At 38.7% G+C, this 20,214-nt stretch overlaps 1 protein-coding gene across 2 annotated transcripts in view; it reads right to left on the bottom strand.

Moving 5' to 3' along the window:
* Positions 1–16,481, bottom strand: part of LOC104931346 (voltage-dependent calcium channel subunit alpha-2/delta-2) — a 41,651-nt gene extending 25,170 nt beyond the window's left edge. The window contains exons 1-3 of one of the 2 annotated variants that reach the window (XM_027279752.1): positions 15,916–16,481; positions 5,950–6,031; positions 266–331 (exon numbers count right to left, since the gene is read on the bottom strand). In XM_027279752.1, coding sequence (XP_027135553.1) covers positions 266–331; positions 5,950–6,031; positions 15,916–16,031 — 264 coding nt within the window. In that variant the 5' untranslated portion in view covers positions 16,032–16,481. Of the gene's footprint in view, positions 1–214; positions 332–5,949; positions 6,032–15,915 lie in introns of both variants that reach the window. The other variant, XM_019262520.2, reaches the window with a different exon arrangement.
* Between the last annotated feature and the right edge of the window lie 3,733 nt (positions 16,482–20,214).

Here is a 20,214-nt window from a genome sequence, read left to right as displayed (position 1 = left end):
CTCACGTTAGAGGAGTAAGTATGATAACATGTCTGATTTCAACTACTCCTTGTAATTATTATTATAAATCTAAACTTTGACATTAAAATAGCGTGGAGCTACTTTTCTTCACTCTGTTACTCAAAACTTCACTTGCTGAGAAAGAAACAAAACAAGAAATAAGTAGCATCTAAAACAAGCCAGAGGCATCAGTAAAGTGTTTCATGTTACTCACATCGAGTGCTTTGCGCTTCTTAGCCAGGAGTTTCTCTATATCCGACGCCACCTTCTCCACAATCTTCCGAGGCTGATTCCTCACCAGACTGAACTGTCGTCTTTCTTCATTGTATATCTGTACATTTTTAATGAACAAGTTAAAAACTTAAGAGCAATACCAGCTGCACAGTCATTATATTTCTGCTGACCTAATGTTTTGCTATAGATCATTTGCAACCTTCAATATATTGTCTATGCAGACTTAACATATATCTGTGTTACCATAATGCAGTTGGTTGGTGTTGCCAGTATCCGTGCGGTGTTTGATGTGTGAAAATAATAAATTTTCAAACCAAAGTTTTAAGGAAATGGATGAGGAGACGTCTGAATTTCAACAACAAGACAAAACCTCATGATTCAAAGCTTATGAACTTGCAAAAACAAACTAATTCCTCTCAATACTGAGTCACTTGTTGTGCTTGCATGTCGAATCCAAATCTAAATATGGATCCTTTCATGTCTGTTGTTTTTGTTTTCACCGAAGAATCATGTAACTGGACTTAAATAGCAAAGACACCATATGCCATTTATTCTCATCCCAATAAAATACGAGCATTCTGACTCATATCAAGGTTTACTTTTAAAACTTTATTAAAAAATAAAATCTCATCCTGTGTGTCTGCTGCATTTTATTTAACTCAGAGTGAAAATACGCTTAGAGCTGTTAACTGTGGTCTATGACAACAGAAACAACATGTGACTTGCAGGATGATGTATGATATGAGGTTCAAACCACATTAAATATCCTGCCGAGCTGGATTTGATGGTAAGACATTGAGCTATATTTCCTCCACTAATAATGAATTCCAGTGGAGCTGAAGATTGAGTTTTTTTCCACTCAAAGATGACAAATAAATAAATAAATAAATCGAAGGCTTATGGTCTATTCAAAACACAAGACTAGATCTATTTTAATGTATACAGCTGAGTCACAGTCTACTGTTTCACTCTGTGAAAAGCTGTTTGCCCTTTTCATTTTATTCTCATTTGCATCTAAATCTTGTTGCAAACTGAAGCAACCAGAGACACCCAGATTCTGTTTTTAATGCTCTTCTCCAGAGGACCTGGAGTTAAATCAGACCTCACATGGAAACACATCACAGTTAACTTCAGAGGACATGTGGCCTTTCAACACGCTCACAGAGTATTCCCTCAGATTTCATATATCAGAGAATTCATGTATCATTGGGAGACATCTGGGAATGACACAAGAGTGAGGACACATTTAAACTGCATGAGACAAAGTCTGAGTTATTATTTTAGTTTTGAATTAATGTCAGCTTTGAAACTTTTAAAACTGCATATAAATGTTATACATCTTTTGACATCAATGCACATTTGAAATTATAATACTCTATATTAAGCAACTCTGTTTAATCTCTGTGATCTGATGTTTAGGATTAACAGTACATATTTTTTATATATATAACTGATACACCTTTAAAGTCAAAACCTGGTTATTTTTGTTGGTTTCTCGTAAAACTGATTTTATTTTCCTGCAGGTGCAAAGCCAGCGCAGAAAAACATTTTTGTCAGACTCAAGTCTGTTTGCTGACAGCTCCGAATAAACAAAATCAGGTGTTGCAGAGAAAGTTCAGTATCTTCTGGCATGAAATACTGCCAGTTTCCACACATCTACTGACTAGAGCACAAAGAGGTATTTTAATGGATTTAGTTGGCAGGAGCCCACATTCAAGACCTCTCCAAAAACACATCGCACCTTTCATTATATGCTTGAGTTTGCATGAAATGCCAAACTACACAAACAAAATCCTCAGCTGTGTATTATTACAGACAGAAACCATGGTGACTGGGAGTTCAGGAGGTTCATCATCATTAGAAATGCAGGACAACAGTCTCTTGCTATGAGCATTCGGTCTGGTGGGTTTTCAGCCATCAGACTCTACCTCACGAGGAAAGGATGTCAGAGAGAAGATGAAAATAAGACAGGCTGTGACCTGGACGAATACATTTGGCAAACCTGCATACACACAGCATGACAGCCCTCTTCCTATAAATGGACTTCATGAAATGAACTTCAAGACACTCCTCGAGTAGCGAACTGACCAGATGCTTTATTGGCCCACGTCGCACAGATGGGAACATGCAGTAATGAACATGGTGTTTCTGTGAACTGTGTGCGGTATGAAAAATAAACTATGTCCTGTGTGGAATATATTCAGTATCAAGATGTACCAGTGACAAGAGATAAGATATATATAAAACCTTTAACAAACCGGCCTTTCACAAAATAAATTCATAAATAAAATGTATCACACGAACATATTTAAAAAAATCTCCGATAAATATTAACCCTAATTTTTATTAGAAATTATTTTTTCAACAACTATTGGGTATATTGTCATGAAATTTGGTACAAATATGGGAAGGTATTTCGTTTTCATGGAATTCGGATTTTTGTGGCACAGCAAGCATTAAAATAACCTAAATGATGCAACAATACTAACTAGTGTGGTTGGAGGTTAGATCCCCACCTCCCCATGTCAAAGTGTCCTTGGGCAAGACTCTGAATCCCAGTGTGCCTCCGAGCCACTGGAGATGCACAGAGCAGTGAATATGAAGGGCATCTGGTATGAAAAGCCTCTGCCAAATCAAATACACGGCTCAACAGATCACAGAAAGACAGATGAGTTGACCTCTACCTAATAAACTTTAATGTCTGTTGTCCAGTCGCCATGATGAAGCTACTTTAATATCCAACATTTAAACAGTAATGTTATTTATGTCTGGCTGTGTCCTTTGGGACAGCCATTAAACAATCATGATCCCCAGAGGATAAACCATACAGACTCTAGTGATCCCCTGACTTTTCATCTGTCGCCACCAGCAGGTCAAAATGTACACTGAATCCACTGAACTATCTTAATATGTACGTGATGAATTTTCATTCAGTTTTGTACAGACATTCATGGTTACCAGATGATAAAATGTCTTCACTGATCCCTTGAAATTTTCTCTAGCAATTTGTGGTTTTAAGAAATATGTTTTGGCAAAAAAAAAAACTGGATGGATCGCAGTAGTAGATTAATAGATTGTTTTGACAGCTGGTTCAGGGGCATTTGAAAGTCCTAGCACTCCAGATTTTCTTCAACCATTAGACAATCATATTAACTTTCCCTAGAATTAAAAATGCTTTGTTCTTTGACATTTTATTGAAGAAAGCTCCATTAAACTGTCAAACTGTTTTAGTCAACCTAGTGGGGCTGTATCACAGCGGCTGTCAAAATCAAACACAAATGTAAAATCGTGTTTTTTTAGTGGTTGAACTGAAAATGATTCTTTTTAATTAACAAGAGAAGAACGCAATGAGCTTTCCGTGTAGGGTAGAACAATTTCTTTCACAGATCCAGAGTGTTTCAAGAGCACGGAGGGATTATTGAGGATTGAATGAACAAGTGAATCTAACATCAAGGCATTAGTGCAGGCTGCAGGCTGACCATCTGCTCTGCTGTGACACAAACAGAGAGGACACGTGCCGCTGCTCTCTGCTGAGGGAACGCCCCCACACATCTTCACAGAGCAGGGCTCTCTTGCCCCCTACAGATGATCTATGGTCCTGTTTTTTGGCATCTGCCTTTTCAGGGACAACCCTCCTCATACCCAGTCACAGTGAGGATGTAAATTAACCCTGATGACTTATTGGACACAGGTAAATGGTGGCAAATGAAGTGATAGTCAGCAGATTAATAAATCTAAAACCCCAGTTTACCATCAGTGGTTACAGCTTTTCAGTTATTTCTACAAAGGTCAATAAAGCTTAGTTCAGTTTCAGACCTTGGATTTCAGGGGTGCAACTAACTACTTTTATTAGTTTGACTTAGTTTGATTAATATGCAGATTATATTGAAGAATTGTGTCTATAAATACCAGAACATGAATAAATACATTTTTTTAAAAGTCCACAGCATTTCCTTCACAGTCAAAACACAAATATATTTAGTTTTACTATTATATAAAACAAGGATAAGCATAAAAAAAATCTGGAACTGACATGTTTGCTTGAAAAAATACTTAAATGCTAAATTAATAGTTATGATTTAATAAAATAGTTGTTGATTTTAATATATAATCGACAACACTAAATTATCTTCTATATTGCAACACCAAAACTATTTAGAAACTGGGTCAAGTGTATAATTACAGAAGTCACATAATCAGCATATCGTCTCACTTGTATGTACTCGTAACTTTTGAGATATCCTTCTCAGATTTCTGAGGTGAATGGAAGTTGCTGCCAATATTCTCCATTTTTCACACTGTCAACAAATCCCATAAAAATATCAAAACAAACAATGAATTGATCCCACGAACAAGTAGTGTCTGTGTAGTTTATTCCTCTGTACTATAGAGCTCCACTGGTGTCTATAAACCACACTGTTGCACTTGGACTGTAGTTCATTTTGTTTCAATCCCACAAGCACACTGTTAGCTCACTGGTAGAGCATGCACCCATACATGGACAAAGGCTCAGGCCTTGCTGCAGTGGCCCTTTGCTGCATGTCATGCCCTCTCTCTCTCGCTCCCTACCTTCCTGTTATTATCAAAATAAAGGTTAATGAAGCCCAAATAATAATAATAATAATAATACTAAAGAAAAACACACTACTCACTACTGTTTGAGTAACATACCATTAACAGTGAAGTGCCCAGCTCTAGCAAATGAAAAAAGAAAATATGGATTTGTGATTTGTTTCTAAAGATTTCTGTATTCAGTAGCAACTAATGGACTTGGAGCTGAGAACCACAGACAAAATAATGCTGTTATGTATTGAGAGATGTAGAAAAACATGTTTTTTTGGTCTTCTCAGAAGCTTTGTTGACAGTGAGAAAAATCTAGACTATCCCCAATTTTATCTTTTCAAAATGTAACACAGACATCTCTTAATGATATCCTTGTTACTCTGGCAATACTCTGGTTTTCAGTGGAGCTACTTTTCTACAGAAGAGATGAAAAAAATGTTTGAAATCCAGACTATTTAAATAGAAACCAGGTTTCTCATATGTAGGGTATGACAGGCTAGTGCAGAGAGCCAAGAATCAGATTACCTTAATGCATATAAAGTAAAAAATACATTAAAATGCATCTGATTGAAAGCTTCCTGAAACATACCTGAATACAAAGTAATGTGACGTTCATGAGAGTGAATCGTATATGACACGACGAGCTTATGAAAGATTTTAAATTAGTATTCATGAATGTAGGTGTTATTAGGCTCATGACTACATGAAACATAATAGTAGATATTCTAAATCTAATCACTGTAGGCGTGTGTTCAGGCTTCTCTTTTGCTTTGTGGGAATCATACATGCAAGATTAATAATTATTGCAAACAATACACAAAGTGCCAGCAAAATCTGGCTGCTGCGACGTCTAAAAAACAAAGCACGCATGCTGGAAAATGATAAATATAAAAGCTAGAGTTTTATGTCTGTCCAGGGAAAACAAAAACATTGTGTTATTGGCTGTTTGCTGCAAGAAGTCTTACAAAATCATGAAAAAGCAGGCTGTAAATGTTTCTCGTTTGATGCATCTACCTAGCATTAGCTCTTACGGTTAATGGATTTACAGCCTTTTTTGCACGCTGACCTCTCAGCCTGGTGCATTTCTTATTGGGTTTATGCAGCACCATGATGAGAAAGACCTATATGCTATAAAAAGAGCTACACACTCACCCCTTTCAACTGCTGAGCTCCAGTGATGTGCTGAAAGACTCTGTCAATCTCCTGCTCGATACGCCTGGCCCAGTGCATTATCCTGTGGATAGACATCATAGGCTGACTGTCACACAACACAAACAAATGAAAAAGATATGTGTGTGCTTTGTGTGTGTGTGTGTGTGTTTCAAAGAAATAAGCAGTGATGCTGCCGCACTAACAAAAGCTTTTACCTGTGCATGGACTACAACACAAATTGTGAAAACATATTCTTCCATTACTCTGAAAGTTAGAGGATTACTTCTGTTGGCTGTCATTAAAAATAAAACGTGTATATAAAAAGTGTGCTTCAACACGACAAGCGACACAATTAACGAGGAAAAAGTCAGATTTGTGCAAATCTTTGGCATTCTATCAACACAATCACTTGACTTATTACCACTAATTACACCTATTCAGCACTTTCTCATCCGGATGGCACGAGGAATAGAAAAGAAGCTTAAACAACACTTAATCGCTGAGGTTGAGAGTAAGCCATGAAATGTTAGTAACGCTTCCTAATCAGCTTTGTTGACTCATCATCATAATCCCGTGAAAGAATATTTCCACAGCAAAGGAAAACATACAATTTGCTTCGTCATTATCATATAAGTACGTAAATAGCTTTTGAAACATGCTGTGACATCAAGGATCACTTCATGCAAATGAGCTTTCTTGCCCCCTGAAAATAGAGCAGCTAATGATCCACGTACAACAAAACATCTGCTGTGTCGTGAGTGTTAAGAGTAACAATTAGCAGCGCGAGTAACAGAGGCAATTCAGTGAAGGAGAGGTGTACATGAGACTCTAGAGGTGAGTGATTTAACAATCTCAGAGCGCTACGAGTTGTAGCTGAAAACGTGTACAATACAAGACGGATCAATATTTGTGAAGAGCAGCAACTGTTCCTGTAATGTAGGTTGTGTTCTGTTTTTGTTCTGCACCAGGGGATGTGACTTAAATACACCAACAACTTGCTTTTTAATGCTTTAAAGTATTGGTCATTTATAACTTTGCAGCATGTTGCAGTGGCATACAGACATTTAACCAGATTCTACACAGTTGCATAATTGTCTCAGTGGACATCAGTCCTCTGACATTACAGGCATAATTGGAAGTATTTTAAAAGAGCAGACGAAATGAATGTGCAATGCGAGCTATGTGCTTGTGTATCACAGAACAACCAGTTCAATAATTAACCACACATGGCGAAAACACAAATAACAGGCACCAACTCATCACCTCATTTTGTTAATACCTTACCAGGGATTAGCTGGCTCATTTCACTAGTGGTAACTGAGAGATATGTTCCTGTTAAACTTCTGGCTTCTGCAAGGTGATGATGTTTGTCGATCCAGTGTACAAGCTACCATTGCAATACAATGAGTGGAAAATATCTAAGAGGAAAGTGCAGGGAAATTGCAAAAGCTCAGCCTATGGGCCAAAATGAAAAAGTGAACCAGTCACAGCCTTTTTACTGAACCAAATTACTGAATTAGGAAATGACTACAACATCCTAACATTTATGAATATGACTTTTTCTTCATTTCATCTAATTTCCACAGTCTGTTACCACCCACAGCTTCGCTTGGATGTTGCCCATCTGCACTTTTAGCTCTGTTTTTGGTCTCTACCATCTCCCGAGAGCAATATCTGCCTCGTAAGCTGCTAAATGCTCCACTACGTTCACCTACAGACACCTAGTCCCTGACTGTGTCTGTCTGGTGTTTGGTCCTGAGCAAATAGTGTACGCTGTGTTTTTAGAGCTTTTTTTAATTTTTACTGAAAACAGCTGGCAGTTGCAGCTGAAAACGACATAATGAGAGCAGTACGTGTGAAGCCAAACAGTAAAGTTGCGGATTGGACAAATAAACAAATAGGCTAAAACTCTATAAATCTCAGTAAAGCCAAGAGGAGCTGCTGATTCAGGCCATAATTCTCTGTGGGTTCATAGAGCAACCATCTTTTAATAAATCGTTATTAGAAAAATATTATTTATAGCTACTTTAACATTTTTCTATATTACATTCTAACCTCATTGCCAAGGAGGCGTCACACAAATTCTGATGTACTGAGCTTTAAACGAGTGATTTGTGTGTTTGGTAAAGAGGCAAATTCAAGGTCAAAGTTTTTTGTTGTCAAAGAAATATTCACATAATATTTAGATTCAACTCGATATAAAAAAAAATGATTAAAATTTGTAGTTTTCACTTTCAAACTGGAAGTTAATATTAATACTTAGCATTCTACAGTACTGTGGATATTCCTAGACTTAACAATGTCTGTCCATTTCCCCAATCCTTACCCACATTTTATCCTATTGATTTAATTTGTGCTATACTGGACATGCAAAGACTCACAAATCACTGCAATAAATACGATGTCTCAACAATATTCTAAAAATAAAAGCACACCATAAAACAAACAACACATGTTGTATTTGTTGGAGTCTCCAAACTGGGTTCCTGTGATGGTTCAGTGGTGCAGCAAATGCATCAAAGTCAGCAGGAGAAACACGACAGCGAAATCGACATCTACGACCACTGCACACGATGATGGACGACTGTCAGAACCAAAGCAGATTTTTTTATTAAACGAATGTCAAAAGGTTTGGGTAACCGGCAATTTAACGATTAAGTGTCAAACAGCATCAGCACTCCTACAAATATCTCTTGTTAGATGTCAGCTCCAACACACAAATCACACCCACTATCGACTGCACAACAGAAACGTCAGAACCACCAACCACCAGAACGCTGTACAAGAACATGTGGCTCCAGCAGCTGATTCCCTTCCAGCCCACACAGACTTCCTCCTCCATCGTGGGTGTTTAATAAGAAACTGAGAATGTACAAATGAATCAAGGGTTTGATTGCAACAACTAAACGTGTCCAGATGCTGGTTTTGGTTTAGCTGAGAATCTTCAGAAACGCACTCTCCTGCTTTCCTCCGATCAATTTTTTATTATTTTTAGAACAAAAGGTAACAGAGAGAAACATCAAGCGGAGAGATGGCAGAACAAATTCAACATTAGGAAATTAGGAAAGCATCATAGGAAAACAGAAGAGCGCAGATATGATTCTACCCATACATTTTCAATTCAGAAAGCTGTTGGGAGCCATGCTGCTACTGATTAACAAGCATTTTGGATTTACTTGACTTTGCCAGAGACCAACGCCTCAGGTAACGCTCCTTCTCCAAATGATGACTGCTTAAACACAGACTGAGGTCAGATGGCAACGGGACAAACAACAGACTGGACGCCTGTACTGAGGCTCATTACAATACGAGAACAAGACGAAAATGTTTAGTAATGTGTTCATTAATTTGCTGCACGTTTTTTCACTTCAACTTTGGAGACATTCCCATAAAGGGGTCTTTAGTGTTGTACAAGTGCGTAGGACTTGTAAGAAACTCATTTTAAAAAGATTGGTGCAACTTAGTAACGTCCTTCATTCCCTGCCTGGTAGATGCCCACGTCTTTCAAACTCGACAGCCCGAGGTTTTCTCTTATTCTCTCGAAGCTCCCTCCAGAGCCACAGAAGGCATTACACAACAGTTTTCACAGGCTGATTAGTACCGCACATGAAGACTGAATCCTCAAAGTAAATGGAGTGGCTGTAAGGTGAAAGTATAGCAGCTGTCCAGTCAGGACTTTGCACCTGCGGTCTTTATGCAGAGAATGTTAAACACTTATACATGTTATGTCAGCCAACCCATTACAGAAAATGGGGGTTTTAGCTGTGACACACTGTAGCTAAGTAACACCAACATTTAGTAATTAAACATATTTGTGGAATATTTTTTGATAAATAGGCCAGTTGATGAATTAAAAACATTAAATAAAGACAATATTCATATTCATAAACCATATTCACTAGAATGACCCTTAAAGTATGGGTCAAATATGACTAGAATTATAGTTCCTGAATGTTACAACATTAAAAAATGAACTAACACTACCAACTGAACATGAAGAGGTTATGCTATGCCGTTATGTCATAAATGTGTTGCGCTGGGGTGAGATATTTACTGAAATTACCAATAAAGGGCTTAGAGCAATAGAGAGAATCCTAGAGTTTGTTTTTTTTAACTTTGGGGATTTAAAAATACCTTCACTCTTGCTTCTCAACCTGTCTGCAGCTGCAGTGACACTACTTCATATTTATAGAGAAACCAGTCAAAAAAGGAGATTGCTAGGGGAAAGGTAAGCGAGGAAGCTGGACTACCTGCTAAATGTTGTAAATATGTGTTAAAACTATTTAAGTAAACTGGCATCATGCTGTACTTAATTAAAACACAGCATCTTTATTCTTTTTTGTGGGTTTAGAAGTTTATAGTTACTCACACAAATAAACACAAATGACTTGGCATTACTGTTAACAGAGATTGGAATTTTGAACACACTCCAAACTTTATTACTCGTCTGACTGTAAACTTGAACCGTGTTATTGTATTAAGGGTGGAAGAAATTGCCATCTAGTATGTGGCCAGGAAGTACACACTCTTCTTTTAAACATCGATCTACACTATCAAACCAAACTGCAATTTCAAAGCAGCACATACATACAACCCTGCAGCATAAGAACTAGTGTCTTTTATGCTCATCGCATCAATGCCATGATGAAGTATATTAGCCATGGGGAACAAAATCTCTTGAGAAGAAAAATGTGCTTTAAAAGACTGAAGACTGGTAAATAATATAACATTTATGTTATACATTTCATGCCACCCTTTTCTCAAGAGACCCTGAGCATCACTGAATGAAAGCAGTCTCAATACTGATCACTTCACTTCACTGGTCCAACCTTCATTCGTGATCCTGCTGCTCAGCCCAGCGAGATGAATTAGAGAAAGACTTTGTGCAGGCGAAACATTTATTTGAGCTTTCTGCCTAAATTAGTTCAAACTAGGAAATAAATCTCCATACCCAGAAATCGCCCTGGATCCTGTAAGTGCCCCGAGAGGCGATTCATTATCAGTCAGACAGCTCCCAGCAGAGTTACGAGACAACATCACAGATTAAAGTCTTGTTGGGTTGGTTTCTAGCATCAGACGAGTCACAAATCTCGACTCAACTGTCCAGATTCACAGAAAGAAACGTTTCACAGTGAGGACTCGGTATTTAAATATCACTTTGGTACCACGCTTTTTGATTTTATTATGAGCTGAGCGGGGTTAATGACTTTTAAACCAGAAATGGACATCCCTCTTTGCAGTGCTAGACTTTTGACAATCTGCTTCATGTGATGGAGATGTTTGTCTGGGCTGCAGAAAAGTGTTAAGTTAAAGGAAAACTAACATGTAAGCTATTTGCATTTTATAAGTGCAGCAGCATCGAGATGATCACTCTAAAGGTCCATTTAAGAAATGATTGAAAGCCTGACAACGTGTCCTCGAAAAGCACAGCACTATTTAAAAGTGAAATTATTTCCTGCTTGAGGCAGTTCAGGCAGCAGCAGGGGAAAAAAAGGCAGCAGCTATTGACAACTGTGAAGGTATCAACAATCAGATGAATATGTATTTTTTAACAAACCCTTTAAAAACACATTTCAGCTTGTCAGAGCGTGTCAATGTGATGACTGCAGCACTGAAACCAAGACCACCGTGGCTGATCAAAATGTTTGTGAGTAAGTAATAACTGAGCCGATCTTTCTCACTACAGACAGAAGACAAGAGAACAATGGTGAGTCAGCATCTTGTGATTCTCACACTTCTTATTAAATTTGTTTGGCAAGGGGAAAAAAAATCTTATATAAAACTTGCACATGCAAGCTTGGGATTATTCTCAACACTTAAATCAGCCTGACTTTATGCATTCAGTCACTTTCTCATCTCATTATGCTTTTAGATTGTTTTGGGCATAACACTATTGATCCTCGCAAAAGAGAAACTCTGTAAGGTTAAAGGGAAAGTTCACTGAATAGCACAGAAATCTACAACTGTAAGTGTTTAAGGTTCCTGTTGTTCTTGCTCCTTTACACTGTTTGATAACTGTGTTCTTGCACATTCATTGCATGGATCTGTATCAGACTGATACCAGTTGAGGCACGTCAAGTGTTATTAATTTCCGGTTAATGTAGCAATATGTACATGCAAGTGGAGACATGCTATCCACCTTGAGAAGTAAGGTAAAAGTTTATGTGGCTTGAAATAGTAGAAATGCACAGTATACAGTATATATACCAAAGTTGAGAGCCTCATTAAGCATACACAAAAATCTGAGTGAAAACTACTAGAAAAAAGCAGTGAGTGAGCGCAAAGAGGTTTATTTTATGATTGGTTCACAGGATCAATTGCAGAATAAATATTTGATCATAACCATGGCTAATTCAAATTCAATATGAGGAAAGTTGAAATGTTGAGATGTTTACCATTATGTACATAAAACCCTAAATGACATGCTGGATTTAAGATATAAATAGTGCTTAAATCATTATACTGTCTATTCTGCAAAATTTGATTTTTTATGGCGTATTTTGATTTGTTGGTTGGAGATGTTGGTTTATAGCAGCAGTCAAAATTTTGACACTAGCTGTCTTTGCTTGCCAAAAAATAGTCTGAGACTGTCTCACAGAATGATCTAGGACTACCGTTATGGATTGACGACCAAAGATTTCATCAGTCTCGCATAGCCCAACACCACAAAGGCTTAAGAAGAATCATTTATGGAACTCACTTCTTGTTGGTCCAAATAGTCCACCATAATAAAGTCAGTCTCTTTATCTATAATGACACCCAATCCACTAAATTTCAATCTCATATTTAATCGATGAAACAGGTCAAATAGGATGTTTGACATAAACGATTACTAAAATCAATAGAATCAGTCAACAATCTTGCCCTTGTAAAATATTGTAAAAACCTTCTGTGTGAATAAAGCAGGTTGGTTACATGACTAAAGCCCACAGAACTGCAGAGCAGCTTCAAATGTGTGAGTCAGTGCAGCCGAAGCACAATCGGAAGTTTTTTTCACTGTGTGCTCCATTTCGTCTCCTCACGAGCCCTGTGGGATGTCAGAAGACGGTATCGCTGTGCTGCGACGAAGCGGCTGAACTGCGCGGCGCACTTGTGTCTCTTCTCTGTTACCTGCTATACTCGCACGCCCCTGGGACGAGATGGAGAGAAGCAGTACGTGATGTGACCCATATCCGCTTACAGCAGAGAGAGCGAGAGGTTGAGAGGGTGGAGCAGCACAGCGATACGTGGAGTATAAGCAGCAGATAGAGGAGGCATTTACAGCGATATGCAAATACTGTGTGTACGTGCTATATCCTTCTGTCTTTGTACTGTGCAGTAGCTCTCTGTCCATTCATCTATTACCTTCACATGCAACTAAATATGCAATGCAATCTTGTAGGAAACATAATGCCTCAATTACATTTCCAGCAATCCAGGCAGCATATCTCTCGGGATGGCAGTGACAGTCTGTCAGTCAGCCCACCAGCCTGAAATATCTTAGCAGCTACTGGTTGGACTGGTATTAAATTCACTCGTGTTTCCCAGAGGATGAATTGTAATGACTGTAGTAATTCTCTGCCTTTTCCTCTAGCACCACTATGAAGTTCACGTTTGTGTTTTTGAATTAAATGTCTCAACAATGTCAGACATTTCATACATTTTAGTTTTGGTCTCTTTGTAACTGGCTTTTTTCCCCTATACTAAACAATTAAAGGAGCAGTATATAGGATTTAGTGGGAGTTTGTGTTATAGTTGCAGAGTGCAACCCCCTTGTTTCACTCTCTCCTTCCTAGCAGTGGCTGTAAAATGTGTGAAAAACACTAAAGTTCCCATATAGAGTGTTTAGTTTGTCTATTTTGAGCTCCTGGTGAAATATCGTGGTTCAACATGGAGTCTAAAGGTTTCATTCGAAGGTGTCAAAAACAGAATATAACATAGTTTCAGGTGATTAGACACTGATGAAAACATACTTATGAATATTATATTCAATTTCTGCTGTACTCTGTAAATAGAGCCCTCTTCATCTTACGCATACTTAATCCAAAATGGATCAATCAACTTCAGATTGAATTTGATTGAACATTATATGGTACATGAACTGGAACATTTCTCATGAGTTACTACGGTTACTACTGTAAAATACAAAAAACACAAACACAGAGACACAAAAGACACAGCGGGCTCTCCTGCTCCACTGATACTGAACTTGAGAGCATGACAGGCTTTTTTTGGGATCTGACTGATGCTGGATGATGATCACCAGTTCTTGCTTTTCTTCCTTGTTGAAACCCCCACACACTCTGCACACCACATGTAGCTTTGTTATAATAAATCTTGCTGAACTCCCAGCTTGAACCACTAAATAAATCTATTAAGAGAAAGAACTGACAAATGAATCACTGATTAAAAATAATCATTAGCATGCAAGCCCTGGACCCAACTACGTATTTTGGTTGCCTAAACCTGAAAACATGACATGCAAACTTTAGCCTTTCAGTGTCAAAAGCACTGTGAAGTATAAGGATAGGAAAAACCAACACAACACAGATCACATAAACATATTTTGTAGAAGATGCAGTATCTATCTATCTATCTATCTATCTATCTATCTATCTATCTATCTGCAGAGACAGAGTCAGACAGAAGGGGCGGGAGTGAAAAGGGTGAAGGGGAATAAATCCTCACTGCTGCAGTATTAATTCTTAATTGGAAGAATGAGACGCTGTTCTTCAGCGAAGCGATTCTGCTTCATTTAGCTTACATGAAGGGACCCAGGGCAGGAGGCTATGTAGCTGTTTTAGAGCACTCAGCAGAAAAATAAGAGGAAAAAGAGGAGGAGGAGGTGGAGGAGGAGAAAGCAGCAGCTATACCCTACTTGAAATAACCCAATTCATCATAAAACACATACACACACACACACACACAAACACCCGCACCTTCCTGATTTATAGACCCCTTTCCTTATTGGTAAATACACCTCAGATCTCCAGTTGTGATTGGCCAAGAAAAGCCCTCAATGTGTGCCCGGCAGATGAGTGGACCATCTGGCCCGTTCCGCCCTCCAGAGCTGCCTGATTGCAGACCCTGGAGGTGGGCCCAGATAACTGTAGTCTCAAGTTAAGTGCCAGCTGTACTTAACAGTAACGGGTTAAAGGTTAAGAATTAAAAAAAACTAAGCACAGGATTGATTTAAACAGAGAGAAAACCTTCACTGAATCATCTCCACTTGCAGGAATTTGCTGTAAAACCACACCTTTCTTCTTCTATGCAACATCCTACTACTAACTACTGAACACGCAGTACTACTAGAGGCTGTTACTGCACTGTTGATTTTCCCAGGAGGTTGCAAGAGAGGCGAGTGTTTTACCAAATAAAGAAATGTGTTGCTCTTTCACTTGAAAGTCTGCATGGAAAAATCTAGTACTGGCGCACAAGAACAGCAGAGGGAAGACGAAGAACAGTTCAGTTTTACAACCACTGCACAGACTTAATGTCAGCTCTGTCAGCTTTAAGTAATAAAAGGCATGATCAGCCTCACCTGTAAGTTCACTGGCTTTACTTTAAAGTGCCACGATGATCTCCCTATCGTATTTCTTTAGAGTAACGTAGCACAAACATCTGAATTATTGTCCAAATGTTACATTTTGTAACATTGACATGAAGCACAACTTCACAACAAGAAATAAAAACATCAGTGATGATCATGTGAAATGTCATTGTTCATATAAATATATATATAAATAAATATCCCTATACATGGTGTGAATACATTCCCTATGTGTGCTCAGTCATACTGTGGACTACACCTTACAGAGAGCATCCAGCCTTTTACATTGATGCAATCGCCAACATTGTCACAAATTACATAACAGCAAGCAAATAAAACAGGATGTCTGAAAGTGTCTCTGCTGAGTGGACCAAAGCCCAAAGTTGTCTCCCATCAGAGCCCGGCTATGTTTTCAATCAGGATTACCCGTCACTTACGTGTATTGCTGTGGGAACGTGAGAGCCGCTGCTCCAGGCCACGATGCGCTGAAAATCAAGATAATCTGGATAGATACCAAGCAGACGATGCTGCAAGACCTTTTGCCTATCGCCATTTTCCATTAACAATTCTCGTCACGGGTTTTTTTTTTTTTTTTTTTTTTTTTTGTATCGGTGCGTGAATGAAGAGAGGCTCCGGACTATCTCCGGGGGGGCATGCAGCGAGCTGGTGGCTCAGTTTCCCGACGAGTTCATGTCGGTTTGCGTTGTCAAGTGGACGCGGAGGAGGAGGAGGAGGAGGCAGGCATTGGCCGTGGAGGCATCGCGGACGGTGGGAGATGCACTAATGCAGCTGCCAAGACACTGCAGAGTCTCTCCTCCTGCTCCCACATACACCACCACCACTAACAACACCACCACCACCACCACACAGGGGGCCGGCGCGTTCACGACGGCTCTCTCTCTCTCTCTCTCTCTCTCCCATCATCAGCATCAGCATCAGCCAGGCGCGTTCACGCTCACCAGGCAACAGAGGAGCAGCAGAAAGATCTAGTTTGAGGCTTTATTTATCTCTGCAGAGCCACGTGGGGTTTGTCATCGGCATAGATTTTTGGGTTTATGCAAGGATGACCACTGCTATCTGCGTTAGGGGTAAGTGTAGGCCAGGAGGATGCAGCAGCTAAAAGTACTGAAGGGTCCCTGAATGCAACAAAAGGAAGAAACTGTTGAGCAGATCTGCTTACCTACAAAATGTAAATGACATATTAACAGTTTCAAATACACAGCATCATGAAATCCTGAAAATATATAAGATTTATATTTGTTATTTTTCAGTTGTGTCTGACTATCAGACTAGACAATAAAAGAAAGTTAAATGTTTTTTTTCTTTTGCTGTATTCATTCATGTTTTACAGAGGATTTAACCTGAACCAGGCTAAATAATAACAATAATAATCACATCACATTCATGCAGGCGTAGTAGTATATACCACACACACACACAAACGCACACACACAGTAGGTCTATATATATATATAGGCTATTTATAACACACAGGTATGAGATGATTGAAAGAACTCCTAGCATTACTCTCTCTCTCTCTCTCTCTGGTCTCCATAACATTTTTGTGACATGACAAACTGAGCTCAACTCGCCTGCCTACAATATATTTGTGTATGATTGTCAGTGCCAAGGGAAAGAGAGAAAGATGGAGAGATGGAGAAGGAGAAGGGGAGAGCATGCAGGGAGAACCAGGTAAGGAAACACCAATAAACTGACATATAGTGAAAAGTGGCAAGCAAAATACTCATACTCCTATAGTAACTTATTGGCATTAAGTAGCCTATATCACATTTACTTTTTGTAACATATTATTTTACACCACGTTTTTTCACATTAAAGGAGCAGGAGAAGAACAGGGAGAGTCTGTAGGGGATGAGAGGGAATCGACTAAGTGAAAGAAATGAAGAGATAGAGGGAGTGCTACATACAGACCACCAAGCCAAAGCAGCAGGGACAAGAGAGATCTGTTCAGAGACTGGTCCTAACGAGTTAAAGCTGTCTCGATATACTCAGTTTGGCACACAAAAAAGAGCCTTTCAAGAACAGCGGTTCAAAAGTTTCAGATGACTCGAATACTCAGCTACACAAAATGCTGGGTGGGTGGTGGCAGTGGGGCTCATTGGGTGATCAGTACCCCTAAAGCTCTGACCCTAGAATCGCCCCTGGATTACTAAACCCACAAATCACCTTTTATAAATGAAAACCAGTGTGTATGGGTGTCTAGTAGTGTTGTTGATCCAAATCTTTAGTGTTTAGTGTAAAGTATTTAACATATTGTGCTAAAGGGGCGGTTCAAAACCTGGCTGAGTTTGTGTTTTCTCCCTGTTTATGTGAGTAATCTGGCTTCCTCCCACAGTCTAAAGACATGCAGGTTAATCTGTGACTTCAAATTGCTGTGAATGTTAGTGTGAATGTTGGTTTGTTTCTATGTGTCAGCCCTGTGATGAACTGGTGACTCATGCAGGGTTTACCCCGCCTTGCACCTAATGTCAACTGCGGTTGGCTCCAACCAATCCAGGAGAATGATGAATGAATATTTGGATATGGATGGATATTTTATTTCTATAAATTTGCATAGCTACCTCCCTCTATTGGTTGAAACCTGGCCGATGCATTCGAATTTTGCAGTTGGCTGATTTTGGAGGCAGGTGATGTATGGTGGCAGCTTATGTCACACTTCCTCCCCAGCTGTAGTCCTGCTACACTGATGGGGCCATGCTCCCTACAGTGGATGTCCTCTGCTTGGAGAGAGGGAACTAGCAGAATCTGGAGGTTTAGTTACATTTTAAATGTTTATGTTCACCTACTTTACCTACCTTATTTTACCTGTATGCCAATCAGTGTCTTGTACATTCTTTGTTTGTGAAAATAAACTTGGCCAATAAGGCCAGAAGTCACACATTCAGTCAAAATACGAGCCTCCTGGTTTTGTTGATTTATTGATAGTTACTTTACAGATTAGGATTTTACATAAAAGCTTATTTGGGGGCCCTTGTCACATTTCAGGTGGGCATGGGTGGGCTACTGAAAGGGCTGACATAAGCCAGAGTATGTGTTTGAAGCGAACTGCTGGAAAGTTACAGAGTTAAAACTTTCTATATCACATTTTATTTTGTGCCTGAACATGATGAGAGTCTTTTGATTTTGAGTGTCTGCCAACCAAATCCCTTCCAATATGTTTTTATTTATTTACCCTTCATATCACAGCTGAGCAAAATACTGACATTTCATCCAAATAAAAGCCAATTAGCAAAGTGATTTAAATCTGTTTGTAAGCAGAATGACGCTATAACATGCATATCAGGCTGATGGTTTTAATATTTTGTCATGTATGCTGTATTTTGTTTCTGTGCAGAGGAGTGTCAGTGTGGATCTGCTGTTACAGGAAGTGTTTGGACAGAAGCCAGACAGCATTTTTTCATCTCCACCGTGAGCGAAACACATTCAGGTTCAAATTAACCAATAGCAGCACTTTAGAGTCCTGCAGAATTTGACAGGGAAACAACATGTCCACAAATAACGCATGGACGTAACTAAAACCGGGCAAAGCAGGAAACTGCTCTGAGGGCCCAAAGGTCTCAGGTTCATTAGAAGTCTTTGAAGCCCAGAAATTCACGGAAATGTAGTAAAAGCAGTCAGGTCAAAAATATTAAAGACAATGAAGAACAAACTGCCCTGGGGCTCTACACCCCCAAAGGCCCCAAAAGCTTCACGGTCTGATTTCATTCAACTAATAAAAGCACTTCAAGGTTTGCGTACACTGGAAACGTGACAAGTAAAGCAGATGGAATTTATACTAAACACAGTTTTTATTATTTTATTCTGCCCAAAATGCAATGCATAAATTTAACAGGCTGCAAAGAATGAAATAACTTGTGGTGACACAAAAAACAAAACAAATCTAAAAACAAAAAAATAAACATTAAATCGTAAGAATTGTAATTATCTTTCTTGAGTTTAAGTGGCAGTTTGATTGACTTCTGATGCTGCACTTTTTTTCCTATATAAAATAGTAACATTTATTGATTTTATTGTATAATAACTGCTACAATAGTAGGGTATAACAGGTGTAATTATGACATTAGTGATGCCTCTTCTCCATTTAAGTGTGAGTCAGAGAGCAAGTACGTACAACACCACGCCATGAAACTGGGAGACCTACAACTGAACATATCCTACAATGACATGTCAAAACGTCTGGTGTGAAGTACACATGGTGGTAGGTGAGATGTCAACAGGGGCCCAACAGTAGATTCTCCCCTCTGAGGGAGGTTACATTACAGGTTCATTTCAGCATGCTCGACCCAGAGATGAGCAGTGAATTATGGATGTGAACAATAGGCGTGAATACAAACACATTCATTTTCAGTCCAGTGTGGTTCTTGGACTGTGCAGAGAAACCCTGCATCTGGCCCAAATATAGGATGGAGTATGCACAAAACTCACATACATACATACATTAATGCATTTAAATACATAATAGATTATGTTAAATAATTTAAGGAGATTTAAGAATTAATGGAGCTCTACTGTAAAATAAAAAATTAAGCTTATTCAGTTTAATTTAGGGCCCAAAATCAAAAGTGAGCTTCAAGAAGTTGTAGAAAGAATTTAAAGAAAGAAATGGCCTGAGTAAAAAGACAAATCAGAGAGCTAAATTTATTTTTATTTTTTTTCACTTTTCCGAGCATAGATTTAATAAATAATCTTAGCAAACATTTTGACTTGACTTGTTT

Source organism: Larimichthys crocea, chromosome VI, assembly GCF_000972845.2.
Source record: "Larimichthys crocea isolate SSNF chromosome VI, L_crocea_2.0, whole genome shotgun sequence".
Taxonomy (NCBI): Eukaryota; Metazoa; Chordata; class Actinopteri; family Sciaenidae; genus Larimichthys; species Larimichthys crocea.
Note: the sequence above shows the minus strand (reverse complement) of the source record. Positions and strands in the feature narration are given on the sequence as shown.